Source organism: Colletotrichum siamense, assembly GCF_013390195.1.
Source record: "Colletotrichum siamense strain Cg363 chromosome Unknown KSG_Cg363_contig09, whole genome shotgun sequence".
Taxonomy (NCBI): domain Eukaryota; kingdom Fungi; phylum Ascomycota; class Sordariomycetes; order Glomerellales; family Glomerellaceae; genus Colletotrichum; species Colletotrichum siamense.
In genome coordinates this window covers 4304822-4322893 of record NW_023501022.1, presented here as the reverse complement: position 1 = coordinate 4322893, position 18072 = coordinate 4304822, and the positions used below count along the sequence as shown (strand labels likewise).

General features: G+C 53.0%; 5 protein-coding genes across 5 annotated transcripts; 3 read left to right on the top strand and 2 right to left on the bottom strand.

Moving 5' to 3' along the window:
* Positions 1 to 3448: 3448 nt before the first annotated feature.
* BYE1 (Transcription factor BYE1) lies at positions 3449 to 5944 on the bottom strand (the record flags this gene model as incomplete). The annotated part of the gene is made up of 2 exons (XM_036645732.1): positions 3449 to 5287; positions 5345 to 5944. The coding sequence occupies 2 exons, from the start codon at positions 5942 to 5944 to the stop codon at positions 3449 to 3451; spliced, it is 2439 nt and encodes an 812-aa protein (XP_036489374.1).
* A 1262-nt stretch (positions 5945 to 7206) lies between these two features.
* CGCS363_v013882 (putative proteasome subunit alpha type-3) lies at positions 7207 to 8193 on the top strand (the record flags this gene model as incomplete). Its single annotated transcript, XM_036645731.1, has 4 exons — positions 7207 to 7230; positions 7322 to 7506; positions 7591 to 8009; positions 8066 to 8193. The coding sequence occupies 4 exons, from the start codon at positions 7207 to 7209 to the stop codon at positions 8191 to 8193; spliced, it is 756 nt and encodes a 251-aa protein (XP_036489373.1).
* A 385-nt stretch (positions 8194 to 8578) lies between these two features.
* On the bottom strand, positions 8579 to 9691 carry DPP1 (Diacylglycerol pyrophosphate phosphatase 1; the record flags this gene model as incomplete). Its single annotated transcript, XM_036645730.1, has 5 exons — positions 8579 to 8590; positions 8820 to 9304; positions 9361 to 9454; positions 9513 to 9569; positions 9626 to 9691. 5 exons carry the CDS (start codon positions 9689 to 9691, stop codon positions 8579 to 8581), a joined length of 714 nt encoding a protein of 237 aa, XP_036489192.1.
* Positions 9692 to 10204: 513 nt separating this feature from the next.
* On the top strand, positions 10205 to 11938 carry dre4 (Pre-mRNA-splicing factor dre4; the record flags this gene model as incomplete). Its single annotated transcript, XM_036645729.1, has 1 exon — positions 10205 to 11938. One exon carries the CDS (start codon positions 10205 to 10207, stop codon positions 11936 to 11938), a length of 1734 nt encoding a protein of 577 aa, XP_036489375.1.
* Positions 11939 to 12934: 996 nt separating this feature from the next.
* On the top strand, positions 12935 to 13857 carry CGCS363_v013879 (Cytochrome b561 and DOMON domain-containing protein; the record flags this gene model as incomplete). Its single annotated transcript, XM_036645728.1, has 3 exons — positions 12935 to 12977; positions 13030 to 13370; positions 13429 to 13857. 3 exons carry the CDS (start codon positions 12935 to 12937, stop codon positions 13855 to 13857), a joined length of 813 nt encoding a protein of 270 aa, XP_036489025.1.
* Positions 13858 to 18072: the final 4215 nt, after the last annotated feature.

The window sequence follows — 18072 nt, the reverse complement described above, 5'->3', positions numbered from 1 at the left end:
TAGGCAGTTGTCTATACCAGTTAAATAACCAGATTCCAACACGCACAATTTCATTGCGACCCAACTTATTCGATACCATCTTTGATCCCATGCAGCTGCATCGTATATTCCCTTTACCTCCTTTTTACAATATGAAGTACCCGAAAATAGGTGCGGGACGCCTCTGGTGCACCCCCAACACCCTTCGTATTGGACAACAGGCCCTCTGGCCGCTGTACTTTCATGAACCCTATCTTTTCTGGCAGCTTGCTGCCGTTGTTCATCATCGCAGGAGTATTACAGCACTTTGTCTGATATTCATATGGATGCGCTGGTGCGGCAGGAAGGCGGTCTCGATTGCTATGTCGCACTGGGACTGGGGCCGAACCTGAGGGGACTTAGTGGTGCAGCTGGAAGTGTTGGGCGCATCCTCATCCTGAGTGGAAGTGAGGAACACACCAGCGTCGGCAGAACGTGGCAGCAGTAGCCGAGGAGAGGGAAGCATAGCCCCACGGTTGCCGTCATCCTGGGCGGCCTGTTACGTCCGCTTGGCCCCCTCCAGCTATACAGTCTAGATGTCAGTCATGGCGTTTTACTCAGCGCTGTCCACTGTTAGTGAGTGGCACGGGAAAGCATCCAAGTCATATAATCAGGAGGCCGGATGATGCGATCAAGGAGCTCAACAGCAATGCTACTCACATCAATTTCGTAATGTCCTCGTCATTTTTACGGTCCTGTTCGGTGCCGGTCCCAAAACCTCCTTTCGCTGTTATGGCTTAGTTTGCATACGGGCTTGCTCACGTATCGTTGAAGTATCGTGACAATCCTTCAGGATCTCGTACTAAAGGTGAACAGCCTCCCCGGTGTACCTAAATGCTTCAACAGGGCTGTACGCTAGAAATTAGTGTCTTTCGGCCTGATAGCAAGAGCCCAATCTCGGCTCTGTAAAGAACTCTGCGGTCACCATAAAGTCTCGTCTTGCTCACCTAAGTGATACGCCCTCCAGATGTGATCGTATCCAGTAATGACGGGCATGGTCGCTTTGTTGAATTCAGGGTTCGCCATCGTGAGTGAATTATGCTATTGTAATGGAACAGCTTTTTAAGCGGAGGACGAGTATAATAATGGTAACGATAGGAGACGAGAAGGAGACGGGAAAGGAGAATACACAGATTGAGAGTAGGTTGAGTCTTTACAGACACCAGGATGATGAAGAGTGAAGTGAGGGAGGGTTGCTCAAAAATTTTAACTTTTGATAGGAATGCAAGGCACTATATGCATAATAAAGCAATGGTTTGCTTAGCAAGGAGGTCACCGGCAAGCACCCCGCAGGCTGCGGCGGTTGCCCATGGGGCACCCGGACCGGGAGTGGGGCGGTATTTTCCGGGTCTTCGGCCGTGAGCCCGGAGCCTGCGGGTGCAGTTTTATGGCCACTTGCGGCGTTCGAATTAAAAACCTGGGCGCAAAGTCAGCATGAGAGCAGTTTCCAGACGGGTCTCAGTTTATTTGTAACACTAGAGAGATCTCAATATGTTTGTTAATGAGGCGTGGATATGCAACCACATCTACGGCATCATATAAGGCGAAAGTGCAAGTCAAATCAAAGCCCAAATGCTCTTGATTTTTTAAAAATTACGCCTAAACAAAGTTCCGCACGGCTACTGACTCCAGAAAACGGTATCATCGATCCAATTTAGCATTCTCATGTTGTCCAATTCCATGATTCATGTCTGGTCACATGTCATCTTTACATGACAGTGCAAGGGATTCTAAACAAGCGACGTCAGCTAATGCAAATGAAGTCGAATAGGGCAAACATACGGGATACAGCAACATTCTACTCCGTCACACTGCGTAATTCGACGTTAGTACAGTATTCTATCGTTGTGTGTTGATGTCTGCCGTGCTCTCTGGTGCTCTGCTCTGTACCTGCTCCTTGCCTGCCGACCTACCCCCTGCTTGCTTGCTTACCCTTAGCTCTTCCTCGCCGTGACCGCGGCCTTTGAAGAGGAGGAAGAGGGGCCGAGGAGGTCCATAAAGCAGAGGGTACTGGGTATCCCAGAGGCAGAGGGCAGGCCGGGGAGGGAGAGCAGATCGAACATCTAGAGCTACTCAAAAAGAAGCACGGGCAGCGAACTTTGCACTACCTGGCCCTCGGGCCACGAAAAGGGTTTCGCCGAGTACCACGCCCATCTGTTCTCGTGTACATACCTCGAAACACTTGGCTTTGCCGCCGGTGGCCTCGGCAGGCTTGACGATGCTCTCGACGATGGAAGAAGCTGCGCTTCCAGGGCCGTTGCGGTTGACGAGGCCGGTAGAAGTTGATCCGCAAGCCATCGTGGTGTTGTGATGTTCGTGTTGTGGTGATATTGGTTCGGTGTGAAGAAAATCTGCTTTATCTCGATGTCAGCGTTTGAGTTATTGAAAGTGGGACATGATGACGGTGACGTCACGTCGGCTGACTGACAAAAACAATCGTGCTGTTACCCGGAAGTAGCAAAGAGAAAGATGAGGAAAGTTGCAGTAAAGAAGCGACCGAAGCGTTCTGAAATGGGGATACGTAAATTATAAAGCCTATGCACAGCGATGGTCCCTATGCACCCCAAAAGGAGAAAAGCGGTGCCGGACCCAGTCGGCGCGCAGCCTTAAATAGAATGCTTGTTCTCTGCTTGTTTGCTAACGCTTCCCTGCTCCAAAAGATCCCCATGTAGCACTTGTCGTCATGTATGTGGGGCAAAGACGGCTTGAAATGCAGAAGAGCAGCCAGTAGCTAGCTTGGAGCTTAGTATGTTGTCGACTGTGGCTGAAGACGCGACTGGTTTCTGGCACAGCCAGGTGGCAGTGAAAGGGCGGGGGTTATAACGGGAATTAGAGCAGGGAAGCTTGAGCATCGGGAGGTGGGAGATTGCCACAGTGTATCGTCCGTTTCAGTGAGTCAATGGAGACTGTACAACGCCTTGCCGGGCTGTTGACTCGCTACGTCCCCAGCGCTGGAGATGACCGAGATGAGACATCTTGGCAGGGTCTCCCAGAGAGTCCTCGAAGCTTTCATCGTCTTCACGGTCTTTTCGGCATTGTCTCTTGATGGTCTTTCATCGCTATGGTCGCAACTCTGTTGTTTACAGCCAATGATGTGTTTCATCCAATGAGACAGCAGTGAGCCAGTGTCAAGCCTTGAAATGGCACCGGTCGACTTGGCTTTGCGGCGACTCTGACACGTCAACATTTCACATTCAAACTGGCGGAATAGAACCATTTGCCTAGAATTGATAGTTGTAACAGTACTAGCAAGAAAAAAAACCCTCTGCCTTTCCAGGCCTCTCTTCCCTCGCTGGGAATGGTATCTCCACCCCTTGAACCCAAGTAGAAGCTGTCCTTCAAACAGTAAAACTCCAAACGAACTATGTACCGTGGCAGCCGCATAGACGCCAGTTGTTGCATGCTCCGGAGACGCATGAACACGGCGCGCTCATGCTGACGGCGCAACTCCATGAGGCGCCGCGGCTGCAGGAGCGTCGCCGGCCTTGACAGGCTGCTGTTTCTCGAGCAGTTGGCTCAAGTATTGTAAATCTTCTCTGGCTTTCGGGTCTCTGTCGTAAATGCCCTTGATCACTTCCCATTCTGTCCGGGTCATTGCATGAGCATGTGGCATCAAAAAGGGAACAGTCCTGCTATTGACCAAGGGACCTAATACCTCATGAGCCAGGGCTTGGCCCTCACGTTGGCGTCTGTCTTGCTCGGCCTCCGGCCCTCTTGCCGCGGTGTAGCCCGCCGGCGCTTGGTTCGGAGGCACCGCTTGATGCGCGCCCTGCGTAGGATGCTGCGGTGCGTGGCCGTTGTGACCGGCCGCGGGAAGACCAGGTTGCGCAAACGGTCCTTGCGGAACAGTCGGCGAAAAGGCCGGGCCAGATATCGAAGGATGCCTCGCCGGGAAACCAGCTTGGGTCGGCGTGGGTGAGTTCGCGACCGGCGACCTGGTCGCGCTGACTGGCTGTGCCTGTCGCGGGTTGTTCCTGTACACAAACACGCCCAGGAGCATCGGCTCTGTCCGCTTCGGCGGTACGACGTTGTCCGAAAAGTTGAGCATAAACTCGGGCAAGTTGCCCTCGCCTGGCGGAACGGGAACTAGATACGTGTCCCGGACGTTGGCCAAGCCCTTATCCCCAATGACTGCGTATCGCTTCTTGCCTACAAAGTAATTGAAGAGCTGTTGAAAGTCGCCCCGGGACGCCTCAGAAGCTGGCGACAAGGCCACGACCACTATGTCGGTCTGGTCGGCGTAGCGTAGACCGCAGAGGTATTCTATCGCCTTCTGCTCATCTATGCGTCCGGCTACCGTCAACCTCCTGGGGATCAAACTCGTCCATGGTAGGCCAATGGTGTTCGCCAGGTTCGCTCCCGCGACAAACTTGGCCGCTGCGGGAAAATCGGTGATTGAGCTCATGACAACATGGCCTCGCCATACCACGTCCGGGTCTGTCTCGTCCGTGGGTGAGTATGGCGGGGAGTCCGTCTCTTCCTGAAGCAGTCTGTCAACATCGGGATCAACGCCGGGTCCGTGGAGCGGCGCCGAGGGCCGGCGGATATGGCCTCCGGTGGGAGACTTGACGCTCGAGAAGACCTTGTTGATGTCAAAGTCGGGATGCTTGGGCGAGTGCCGAGCGCCGTGCGTGTCAATTTGCAGCCCACTATGAGGGTCCGCCTCCCCATCTGTCTTTGCCTCACCATCTCGAGCGCTAGGCCTCCTGATAAATGAGCGAGCATCGTCAGACTGTTGAAAGGACTCATTCTCGACAACCTCTTCGCCCTTGTGTGTTCTGCGCACCCTAGGTCCCTCCTCCGTGATCAGAATGGACTGCTTCTCGGAGATGGCCTTCAGCTGCGCATTCGCATCTTGCCTCTCCTTGGTAGCCAGTTCGTCGGCGCTCATGGTGGCCAGCATGGGCGGAGACAAGGTGCGCTTCAAAAGACGCTTGGTCAAGTCGGCATTGATCTTGATGTTGGCGTACAGTGCCCTGGCCTGCTGAGCGTAGTGGCTGCGGTCGGCGTGAGTATCATGAACCGCACGTTCGATTTCGAGAGCCAAACGCTCGGCCTTGGCCGCAACAGTAACATCTTTGGGCAAAGTAACACTCTTGTCCTTGACGGCAGCGGTGAGGACGCCGACAAGGGCCTTCTGAAGCAGCTGCGCAGAGCCCTTGCGATCGTCCGGGAGGTCTGTAATCTTGGCAGTCAGGTCTGCCGGCGGGGTATAATTGACGATTGCAGCCTCGGGTTCGGAAAGCTTGCGCATCTTCTGGTTGGAAACCTGTGATAGTACCAAGTCAGCACATTGGCCTTGCGATCTGGACGAGTTGTAACCAACCTTCGTATCCTTCTCTTCGTCGCGAACCTTCCGCTTGCCGGTGGATGGCTTCGCTGCGCCGTCCTTCTTCTCCTTCTTCTCCTTGGTCTCCGACGGAGCGGGAGAGTCTTCTGCCTTGTTACTCCTGGCGTCCTGCGATAAGTCCTCCTTGGGATCGCTGGCACGCTTGCCAGCCCTGCCGCCCTTCTTCTTTTTCTTCTTCTTCTCGTTCTGTTCGTCCTCGTAGGCCTTGCGGCGGGCCTCCCAGGGGCGCTCGCCCTTGGACATGGCGGCCAGGAGCTCCTTGTGATCTTGTGGAGCGCATTGTTCGCAGTAGTAGTTCTTAGGGAGGTCTTCCGTGAAGACACTCATACCCATACAAACATTGTGCTGCCACGCAGTGCATTTGTCGCATGCGATCCAGGGCTCTTCAGAGTCGCCGTCCTGCTCGGTCGCGCCGCAGACGCAACGGATAATCTCCTCCTCGGGCTCCTCCTCCTGCTTCTTCTTCCTCCCTCGCTTCTTGGGAGGTTCGATCGGTTGGTCGTCGAAGGCCTTGGTGTGCTGGCCCTTGGTCGCGCGCACTGAGCGGCGAGGCTCCGGTTCTCCTTTGCGTGGCATATCTGTTAGTGACTGTCGATGATCATGCTGAGGCGCAACGCGAAGTGTACCAGGCAGGAGGGATTGGGGGTTTGGAAAGTGCGAAAGGTGCGAGGGGTGGTTGGCTGTTTGGGCGGGGCTGCGCGACGGAAGCTGCAGTACTTACCGGACATGTTCGCTTTGTCGACGGCGGGAAGGCTTCTTGCCGTGCGTCTCCCTTTGCTAAGGTAAGGTAGGTAGGTAGGGTAGGTACGGTCGGCTGTGGCGGGGGGAGAGGCAGGTAGGTATGGCTTGAAGGATTGGGCTTCCGTCTACTCTGGTTGCTGGTACAAAAAGGAGCAGTGGTGTTCTCTCTTAGGCATGCATTGATTTTTTCACGACAGCGAGAAGGACTAAAGATATGTGACCCATCCACCACGCGCCGCGACAGATGCCCCGGATGCTGTTGCTCAACGCGAGAAGCGAGCGCCGGCCACGCGGATCCTGTCTGAAGCGGTCTGTCACAAGAATCTCGAGCACAAGATGAAGAAGCAGCGGTCGCGCGACACAGTTCGCGACAGCCGAATCAGAGTCTGGAAGTGGGCGTTGAGGTGTTCGCGTGCCGCTTTTTTTCTGTTGTGTGGGAGAGCAGAAGGGAGCTTGCGCAAAGGTGGAGGTGACGGGCGTGGATGTGAGTGGGCTGGCGGTAGATGCGATAAAACGGCGCGAGGTTGGAGGGAAAATGCCGAATCGCCTCCACTCTTTGCGCTGTTAGGTAAGCAAATCAGCACCGCTGGCTTGGGCCTTCCGCTGAGGTGCAGAAGGAGCAGCTCGCCAGCCGAGCCGTGCGCTTTGCTAATGGCGGGGGGCATCATTTCTGCCTCAGGCAGGATATAGCTTGGTCCGGCGTCACACCTTGATGTTCTTCCCGGCTCGGTGAGTTTCCACTTCGGTGAGCCACCATTCGATGAGGTAAGAATCCTGTGCTCACCTGGCGCCCGGCAAAAGCTCGGGCCAGCAATCCCAAATGGAGGTACGAAGTGGAAAGTACCCGACTGCACCGGGCTGGCTCTTACCTCAGCTGGGGTCCAGGCTGGCTGGGCAGGCGCAACACAGGAGCTAACGCGTGCATCGATTGCCTGGAGCTTCAAGCTGCACCCAAAGCAACAGCCTTCCCTGCCAATCGACAAACAACACATTCCGCCGCACAACAAATCCATTTTCGTCGGCCTCACCACGAGTCCGCTGCCACCGCAAATACACCGCCCGGATACTGTTGATGCCAATTTGACCAGTCGCCCGCCATGTCTCGTCGTTACGATTCCCGCGTAAGGCCCCTCCCCGCTCTTCCCTTGCTCTGCTATGCCCGCAGACCTACCGATTCAAAGGTGAAGCAGCAAACTTACACAATGTCTCCAGACAACCATCTTCTCGCCGGAGGGCCGTCTCTACCAGGTCGAATATGCGCTCGAGGCCATCTCCCACGCCGGCACTGCCATTGGCATCCTCGCCAAGGACGGAATCGTTCTTGCTGCAGAGCGCAAGGTGACGTCGAAGCTGTTGGAGCAAGACACATCCGCCGAGAAGCTGTACATCGTCAACGAGTATGTAACTTTGCTTCCTGGGTTCTTTTTCTTTGGAGGACGGCATTACGATAGCAGCAACTAACTTACCCACCTCTTCTCTAGCAACATGCTTGCTGCCGTTGCTGGTATGACGGCCGATGCCAACATTCTCATCAACTATGCCCGCCAGGCCGCCCAAAGATACCTCCTCACCTACAACGAAGATATCCCCTGCGAACAGCTCGTCCGAAGACTCTGCGACCTCAAGCAGGGCTACACACAACACGGTGGTCTCAGACCGTTCGGTGTTTCCTTCATCTACGCCGGCTGGGACCCCCGCAGACAATTCCAGCTGTACCAGAGCAACCCTTCAGGCAACTACGGTGGATGGAAGGCTACGGCCGTTGGTGCGAACAGAGCTAGCGCTGAGAGCTTGCTCAAGCAGGACTACAAGGAGGACTGCACCCTGAAGGAGGCATGCGGTATGGCGGTCAAGGTTCTGAGCAAGACCATGGACTCGACAAAGTTGAGTGCTGAGAAGCGTGAGTTCTTTTCGAATACTGCATGGTGTTCTTCGTTTGCTAATCGACCACCACAGTCGAGTTCGCCACGGTCGGCCAGACGGAAGATGGCAAGATCTACCACCGCCTCTGGACAGCGGAGGAGATCAAGGAACTGCTGAAGGAGCACGACTTGGCGAAGGATGAGTCTACGGAGGACAAATAATGGCATGATGAGAATCAAAACATAGATTGGGCGTGATGGATGCCCTTTACCCTGATGTACCAATAGAATTGATGCCCCAAACCCCAGACAGGCTGATTGATGCCAGTGCATATGCGTAGCCATGGTATCCCTATGTATCCAGTAATGTGACATGTTCAACAGACCAAACCGTGAAGGCAGATATATGATGGAAGCGCAACGCAAACGAGGAAGGCGAAGATAGTATCAACAATGACAATGATGAAGGCAATAAAGGCAACGCAAGTAATCCAAGGCAGGGATGCACGAAATCAATGCAAAGGTTGGTGAGAAGATGCGTTGCTGGCTGGCGCTGTTTCGATGCCTATGCTGATGCTGTTGGTAGTGATGCTGTATCATTCGAACTCTACGGCGGACCCTACTTGCTGTGATTAGCGTCTTTGGCTGTCTAGCTGGGTTAATTCATAGCCTACGTCGGGTCGTGAATCCCCAGCTTCCTCCTCGTCACGCAGTCGATTCCAGCCTGCCCTTGGCTCCGAACCTGGGTATGGATGAGGCTCATGACATTCCTTCGCAGTCAACTTAGGCCAGTGTCGTCGATAACTCCAATACGCAACCACCCATCCTAGCAGAGATCCCACGCATACGTCGTAAACGTCGTGTCGGTAATCCTCGCACCGGCTGATGGCAATCAAGGCAGCCCCAAGTAGGGGCACCAGACAGATCAACGCCCGGCTCAGATCACGGCCGCCGCTGTTGTGGCGGAAGATGTGCAGCTGGCCAGCGAGGAAAATGCTGAGGAACCCGAGGCCAGCGAAGGAGAAGGACGAGTGACCGGAGGGGAAGGACCGCCAACCATCATGTAGGAGGTGATGGGCCTTCTCTGTGCAGACGTCGATGGTGACAAGCAGGTCGGGCTTGGTGCCAGCGGCAGGCTTACATCTTGCCAAAAGGTCGGGCCTTGGTCGGCCAACAGCGTTCTTGATTAGGTCTGTGATGAAGGAGGTCATGATGACGGAGATACCAAGGCTCAAGTAGGTAACCTCATGCTTATGAGGTGAAGCCTTCGTCATAAGGTTGTAGATAATTAGAACGCCCAGCGGCACGAAGAGGGCGTAAACAAAGTTCATGTCTGCAATCCTGGTCAATTACACCACACAAATAGATGAGAAATTGAGTTGAACTTACACACAGGCACACGCTCAACTTCTGCATGGGGATAAGAGATGCGAAGATCGTTAATGAAGAACATGCGGTGGAACGGCTCGAGGAAGACAAGCATCTGAGTCAACAAAGTTAACAACAAGCTCTTTGGCGCAACCAGTCGCGTTGTGGCCTACCAGCATCCAGGTACCAAGCAGAATGGCGAAACCCAGGTAGTCTGGCGCATGGGTTCTCTGAGACTCGAGTTAAACAGGTCCAGCAAACTCGCTGTAATTAGAGGCAAACATACCTTCCAGAAACGAGAGAATGCGGATGCCGCAGCATTCCCGCTTGATGCAGAACGACCGGGCGCCATCGTGAAAAGTCACCCTCTGCAGGCGCGAAGCAGTGTGTTGAGCATCGACAACACCAGACAAAGGCAGGAGTGAACGAAAGAGACAACGGAGACGGAGACAGAAACGGCAGTAGACACAATCCAGTTGCAAGCAAAGCGCCAGAGACTATCAACCGTCACTTGATCAATCTGCAGATCCTCCGGACCGATTTGTCCCCTAGTTTGATCGAATTGGTACGAACATCAAGGGGGGTGCTCTGCGTATCGTATGTGGCGTTCAGCATTTGATTGGGAGAATCCGACAGCTGGTCACTCGCCGAGCTGCGACGGTTCGGAGATGCAGGGGTCACTGGGGCAGCTAGCTGAGCTATCCGTACCTTCCTCAGCTCCAAGGCGACCTTATCTTATCGGCACCCGACGTTTCGCCGTCACTGATTCGTTCCTGGGCAGCCATCAACCTTCAAAAATCAACAATCGCTTTCTTCATCAACATCGGAACCATATTCGCTGCGCTTGCGCGCCGTGCTGCTCAACATGCTCAGGTCAACATACAAGCCGTCAGATAACGCCGCTCCATTGCCGCCTCTTCTGCCCGGATGGACTGAGCATACGGCGCCGACGGGACACAAGTACTACTACAACGCCGAAACGAAAGAATCGACATACACAAGACCCAGTGCGCCCGACGCCGTTGCCGCTGCACCTCAAACATCCGCGCCGCCGTCCGCCTCCGCGAGCTTCTTTCAATACCAGACGATCCCGCAGCTCTCCGATCCGAACGTTGCAAATGCATACCTGGCGCAGTACAATGCGCAGAACCAGCCACCCGCTGCGCAGCGTGGCGGGTTCGGTCACGGGGGTAGAGGGGGCAGAGACAACGGGCGCCCGCGTCCGGAACCCATAGACAAGCCCAAGTCAAAGACTCCTATACCCGGACATGAGCCTTGGATTCTTGTCGAAACAAAGTATAGTCGCCGATTCGTCTATAACCCGGACAAGAATGCCAGTTACTGGAGAATCCCCGAGAAGCTGATGCCTGGCATCCTCGAGTTGGACAAGGCCAGGATACGCGAGAAGGCAGGCATCGCAAGCGCAGGTCCGGACGCCAAGGAGGGAACTCCCGGGGCGCAACCAAAACAGCCTCGCGAAGTCAGTGAAGGATTGCCCGATGATGGCAATGACGACAGTTCAGAGTACGAAGAGGTCGAAGTCACAGACGACGAGGCTGAGGGCGACGACGGCGAGGATGGACACAACTCCAAGCGCCAGCGCACGGAAGAAGCAGCCGATGACGCAGTGGTGGAGTTTAGCGAGGCTGACATTGCGTTCCAACTGCAAGCAATGGGCGAGGCGTACGGACTTGACCCCGGCGAATACGATGACGGAAACATGGACGAATGGCCCGAAGGCGCGGAGGGCGTAGAGTTCTCGCAGGAGGACGCCGTTGCGCTGTTCAGGGATCTTTTGGACGATTTCAACATAAACCCGTACAACACGTGGGAGAAGATTATCGAAGACGGTCACATCATTGAGGATCCGAGATACACAATCCTCAACACGATGAAAGCAAGGAAGGACGCATGGCAGGAGTGGTCCAAGGACAAGATCAGAGAGATCAAAGAGCTTCGGGCAAAGGAAGAGAAGAAGGACCCTCGGATACCCTACATGGCACTACTGCAGGAAAAGGCATCGCCCAAGCTCTACTGGCAGGAGTTCAAGAGGAAATATCGGAAGGAACCGGCGATGACGGACCCCTACGTCAAAGACAAAGACCGCGAGAAGTGGTACCGAGAGCATATCAATCGTCTAAAGATGCCTCAAGCAACGCTCAAAACGGACCTCGCCACACTTCTCAAGTCATTACCGCTTTCTGCATTAAACAACAAGACGAATCTGTCGCGTCTGCCACCACAGTTGTTGGTTGACATCAGATACATCTCCCTGCCCGTGCAAGTAAGAGATCCTCTTATTCAGGCGTACATCCAGACCCTGGACCCACCACCAGAGGGCGAGACCACCGCGGAAGAAGATGAGACTACGCGGAAGGCTAGAGAAGCCAGGGACCGGAGAGAAAAGGCACTGCGAGAGCATGAGGACAAGGTCGCGGAACAGAAACGAAGGCAGCAGCGGAGCCTCGAAATGGGCAAGGCTCGGCTGCGGGAGGAAGAACGGGAGATTGAACGGGCGATGCAGGTCGGAAAACGTGGGCTGCAAAGCCAACTGGCGAGCGCTCAGCGGGATGAACCCGATGCATCGGGAGGTAGTTAGACATGAATGTGTGGCTAGGCCGCCGCCAGATTAATACAGCATAATGTATCAAAGAACCCAAACGGCGTCCCGGGTAAATCCCAACGTCGATCCCCCAACTGCTTGTGATAAGGACACATAGCTAACCAGCGGCAAAGACACTAACAGAAGCCAGTGTGAGACCATCGACGCTCCGTTTCGCCGACTGCTGCAGGAACCGGGTTTCATGCACAACCGCAACGACGGCTTCACCAACCACAGGGTCCCTTCATTACATCAATTTGACTCGAGCCTCGCGGCCGCGTCATGCACAGGCATCACAACAGACAGAAAACCCGCAGACGGACCAATCTTGGCAGCTGTAAAACAGCTCACTCAGCAATGAAACCCTGCTTCCCTCAGCTCATCACAAAATTGTCAGAATCCTTCCTGTCCTGTCAGCAAGCACAAGCACGAACACGAACAGATGAGGACGTGCCCGCGAGAGACAGGAAGGCTTGAACCCTCAGATCCTCTCAGCCACACCCGGCATCCCTGTCTTGGCATCCTCTTGACGCCTCGAACGCACCCGCAGTTCGACAGGAAGACATTGGGAGGAAACAAGTTCGGATCGACCACCGCTGCGCTGCAGATGAGCCATGCTTTCTGTCACGGCCACCAATGACACCATCACGCGTAGGTCGTGCGCGCTGCCCAGGTGCCAAGATCTGAAAATCGGCGGCTCAGCCATTGGCTTGTCGGCCACGTCGGTCACTCGGTCACCGTTCCGTGGCCGTGCTCGCACATCCCCAAGCACAGCTCCGTGGATTTGCAAGACAAGATAGCGCCGCCGCCATGGTAGTCTTGTTAAATGATAAGCGCCGCCTGTCAAATGTTTCCCGACCTCTTTTCTTTATTTCGAGTCTGAGCTTTCTTGCAATCTTGTCAAAGTTGCAGAACTTTTCTTGGTGAACAGAAAGAAACGATATTTGAATTTATTGGTCTTTTAGCAGAAAAAGCAAAAGAGTAAGACACATTATGAGCACGACGACACTCACACTATTCGGCCTTGTGGTCCTGGGTAAGTTCCGGTCACTCTAATCGTATGGTAGCTTCTACTAACACAATACCAGCCTCAATAGCGACGGCCCAACAATTCCCAAATTTCCCGGGTAGCGGCAACGGAAATGGAAATGGCAACGGCAATGGGAATGGCTTCGGTGGAAACTTTGGCAATTTCGTAGGCTTCAACATCACAGAAGCGATGCACATTCGGAGGATTCACGGAGTTCTTGCCACGATCGCCTTCGTCATCGTGTTTCCCGTCGGCTCGGTTGCGATGAGACTCGTCCCTGGACGCTTTGGCTGGATCGTGCATGCTCTTATTCAGATGGCCGGCTTCGTCCTCTACATCGCAGCAGCGGCCCTGGGTATTCAGCTGACTCAGATGGTCAGACTTGGTGGCACCAGCCTGGTGAGTGTTTTCATGCCCCTCATCATCGATGTTCCTTGCTGACGTTTGTTTCCCCAAGTTCGAGATCAGCACCATCAACTTTCACCCTATCATCGGTCTCGTCCTCCTGGCCATTTTCTTCTTCCAGCCCATTTTCGGTTACATCCATCACGTGCAGTTCAAGAAGTACGGTCGTCGCCAATTTTGGTCTTACCTGCATCTCATCATCGGCCGTCTTCTGATCCCGCTCGGCATTATCAACGGTGGTCTCGGACTGTACATTTCCAACTCCCCCAGAGAATTCAAGATCGCCTACGCTGTACTCGCCGCCATTCTCGGCGTGGCTTGGATTCTGGTTGCTGCTATCAGTGAATTCCGTCGCAGTCGCCAGCCTCGTCAAGTTGTGGTAGAGGATGACAAGAGAGGTGTGCATGCCCCGATCCCCCTCAACCCTGTTGGCGACGCCAGCCGCGGCTCCTCGGTCTCGGATCCTTATCGCAAGGTTTAAGGCGGTGAAGCGTATGATTCATGAATATTGGTTTCAGGGATCTGATGGGAAATGATACACCACAAAGGCATCGCAGGATTGTTAAGAGAACATGATTACATGAAGACGTGTGCGTTGTGTGTTCAGGAAAGAACGACAGCAAGCGTTACGGATATGAAGGCACTTTCAAACAGTTATGAAAGGTAAAAGGCACAGGACATGTTATCACTTCGGATTGTAAGATTATTAAGCATTGTGATATTTGGGACCTAGAAGGTTTTTCCTTCGAATAATCAACCACGGATTGTTGACTTGGATTTTATGAGATTCAAAACTTTTGATTTCGCCGAGGATTGGAGCAAACTCGCGTCGGGAGTTATAGCTTTCATCTGACTCCTAACACGTGGAATTCTGCCCAGATATGAGGATATCGACTAAAAACAGACCTGTTTACGTTTTAATTCCTTTATTAGTGTATTGTTTGTGGCTCAAACTAAGTTGCAACTCTGCCGCTGGTATTCCATACAGAGTGCGTGGTGAAGATACATAATGTGGTAGAAATACGGGTGAGGGCCTGGATATAGCCGTTTAAATTAGGTTATGGCAACTTGAAAAGGAAAATGCAAGGTATCTAACGGTAAGAGCCAGTGATATCCTTATTTCTGGCAGAACATTTTTATAGTGAAAATGAGCCGGTGATGGTAACTTGAACATCTAGTGGAAGAACAAAAAGACCACATGGTAGCCCCGGAGCACTTCGGAAACATTTGATAGCTCATTCGAAGATGCTCAAGTGCAGTCGCTGAAAATTAGCAAAGCAGTCGGTGCAACGTCCTGACTCTAGAACCAAGAAAAGGGCCCAAAATTCCTCGAAAGCGGGATCTTCGAGAGCCCTAATTCCTGCTTGAGAGGTGCGCAGAGAATTCCCAGCATATTATTCAAGGCAGGCTTTTCACAATGTTTAAAGCTATGTGGCGCAAAAGATTGGGAATAAGGAAGAAGTCAGTAAGAAGGGGAAAATTGTAGTGTTCCTTCGGGGTAAGGGCTCAGCAGCTCGGATTGTCGGTGTGGTGGTGACCCCTTGATGTACCTACTTAGACATTGTATCAGCCCACAGGAACAGCAACACCCAAGATCAGTGTCCCTAGTGAAGAATTTTGCATCTCCAGACAATTCAATGAGAACTGAAAGCTTAGATTAATAATGTCGGTTGGTGTTGTCCACTCGTTATTCTGTACAGCAGAAACCGGGAAGCTTTACGACGACAATGGGAGAATCGTTTTCGGCTGAAACAGTGATATTTTGCCCGATTTACTTTAGACTTCACCGCAATGTTAGCCCAAAAAGTGAGACCTAGTTGGCTGGACAAGGTTACATAAAAGTACTTCAGGCATCTAATGTCGATTGTTCACACATACAATACGTCACTTTGGCCGCACAACGTTGTGCGGCGCATTCTGGATAGCTTATTGACATTACCGTCTCTATTCCCTTATGTAGACTTTCAGTTGCAAGTGCTAAAATAATAGTGAAATTGTACGCAAGCTACGCGTACACTACCGTATCGTATGCTACACATCCTCGACTCCCCCTTTCCACCCAAAATTGCGATCCAAACTCTATCTCCGTCGCTACCACCTTTCGCATCTGCCTACTCTCCCCATTCCCCCTATCCCGCAGGTGGCAACCTACATAGGGTCGCGCGATTCAAAATCGAGCATAATGAATGTTGAGATTGAATCGCGGTCTACGGAGCTGCATCATGCGTGTCATGGATGAGACATGTCAAGTGATATCGATGGCGAGGAGATTATTTGGAGTCTACTGCATCGGCAGACATTCTGACGAGAATACTTGCTACCGCACAACGTGCCAAGGTACCATAGAACGTAGTCTCGGCTAGAAGATCATAAGATCAATCCTTTGAAGACATCGAGACTGAATATGCAGTTTCATGGCTTATTCGACTTCGACAAAAAAATATCTTAGTCGGAAGATGATTCATACAAGGTTCGATCAGTTGAATGGGCAGAATGCTGTGAGTCGTGTGCGGTCTCGCTGGACGGTCGCAGTCCAAAAAACCCCCAAGATCTCGTGTAGACCAGTGTCAGGAGAACCGGTCCAGTGATGATCCTTTCACCATGCGTGCACCCCTGCTGATGCTGCGCTACTTAACGGGCAAAAGGAGCATGTGGACGCTCTCGGAGGTAACCACCAGAGAGAAGGCTTTGTGGGATCCGAACCTAGGCTGTGACTCGGAAAACACAACGTCAATAATAGCGTTCGCCCGAGCATGAAGAGGGCGTCCTCACTCGTGTCGGGGCTGCATAGATTGTCGCTACTTAGGAAGCCCGAAGACGAGATGCTGCAGGAATGCTGCAGGAGGGCGAAGTCATCTCTGTTGTCACTTGTGGTAGCATGACAGACAACTTGAGACCAGCCGTGATCCTGTCATTTCCTACTTTCGCGTCAAATTACATGGCCAGCAAGCAGTCTGAAAGCTAGCTAAGTCGAAATACTCTGATCCAGGTCGATTGTCAAGATCTCTCCAGCAACACGATATCTCCGTGTTGAGATTTTGGTATGCGCTGCGTTCAGGGTCGTCCCAATGCGCACCATTCCTGATGTGCCTGTGCCGGAGCCTGTGCCGGAGCCTGTGAGAATTGGTGCCATGAAAAACTACAGTTCGGTGCCTCTGATCATGGTTACAGCCCCGAATGACCGAGATGGAAAGGGGCTACCAGGGGGTTACGGGCGGCCGAGACCCCAAAAACACATTCGCGTTCGGGGCAGTAGAGCAACCGCTCAATTCTCGATATGCCACAGCAGCATCTAGATCCAACAGAATTACCATACCAGCAGATAGATTGCTACGGACCCGATCGGGTGGACGACGTAGGAGCGAGCTTTGTCAGACCGATGCTGTTTAATCACCGATCACCAGATCATCCTCACTTTCGATGTGTCCAATCGCTATTGCAACGGAAGATTTCGCGTAGAATACGAGATGGAAAACGTCCAAGCCAGCAACAAAAGCTTCCGAAACAGACTACTATGTACCAAACGACCTAAAGAGTCAGGCCGTATTGTTTCGCGGAAACATTCGGTCGGACTAATCCAGTCTTGTCCTCAGCATCCCTGAGAAACCAAGCTTTGGGGAACACTGGACATGGGTAGAAGACTATTCTTCACTCCGGCTGTGTATTCTCGAAGATGCTTGGGAGCCTTCTCGAGAGCGGAAAACGTGTTCAGTTCATCACTGTCGCTTTTGGGCCCAGTGTGCTAGGGGCCTGGGGTTGTCCGAGAAGTGCCTCGTTCATGTCTTTTTGTGGAGCTGCCCAGGTATGCGTGCAATACGGACGAGCCAATGTACGGGATATCACGAGCTGGAGTCGAACATCGTACAGCAAAACACATAGAAGCACACTGCCAATGGATGTTGGTGAGATTGGACTGACAGAATAAGGCTACTGCGTAGTAGAAGATGTTCTGGAGCATCTCAGTCTTTTGCATCGCTACTGGGTCAAGACGAAAGGCTTGCGAGCTCAGGAGAGAACAAGCATGCACTGGTTGGTCGAAAAGAGACATGAGGAGGACGGCTGGACTACCAGTGGGTTGGACTTCCGACCTGGTCTAGAGGTTATGCCTTCATGGCTTGCGGCCGGCAATTGGCCACGCGTTTTGACCCCCATACTTTTAACCTGAATCATTGTTGTTCCCTTGCTGGGATCGACTGCTTTTTGCGGTGCGGCGGCCTCGTTCTTATTCATGCTCGTCGGCCGGCGGGAGACTAATCCGCAACGTCCTCAGGGGGCAAAGAAGGATAGTGTCGACAAGTTTGTCGACGTGGCGATCTGTACTAAAAGCGGTGAAGTGGTGGGCGGCATGAATCAGGTGAGTCGCAGTTTTGTTCAAGTGCGCGACGGGGTGTCGGCGGCATTGATCGGTCCTTCGACTTCGCCGTGAACTGGAGCCTGGAGGTGATTGGAATCGAGATCGAGAAGGAAATTATTTACTCTCATGGATAGCTGGAATGGGCCGCGATACATGTGTGCCATGATGGTAGAGTAAGACGTCCGCCATTTAAGACGCTTGTTGCGGAAAGGCTTGATGTGGGAAAGACATGGACTTACAAGTGGGAAAAGTGCAACCCTAGGTGGGAGACCGTTCTTCTTTGTTGAGAAAGGCCGGGTTCGTCCATGATGGATAGCATGATGGATAGAGGAGATCCATTCG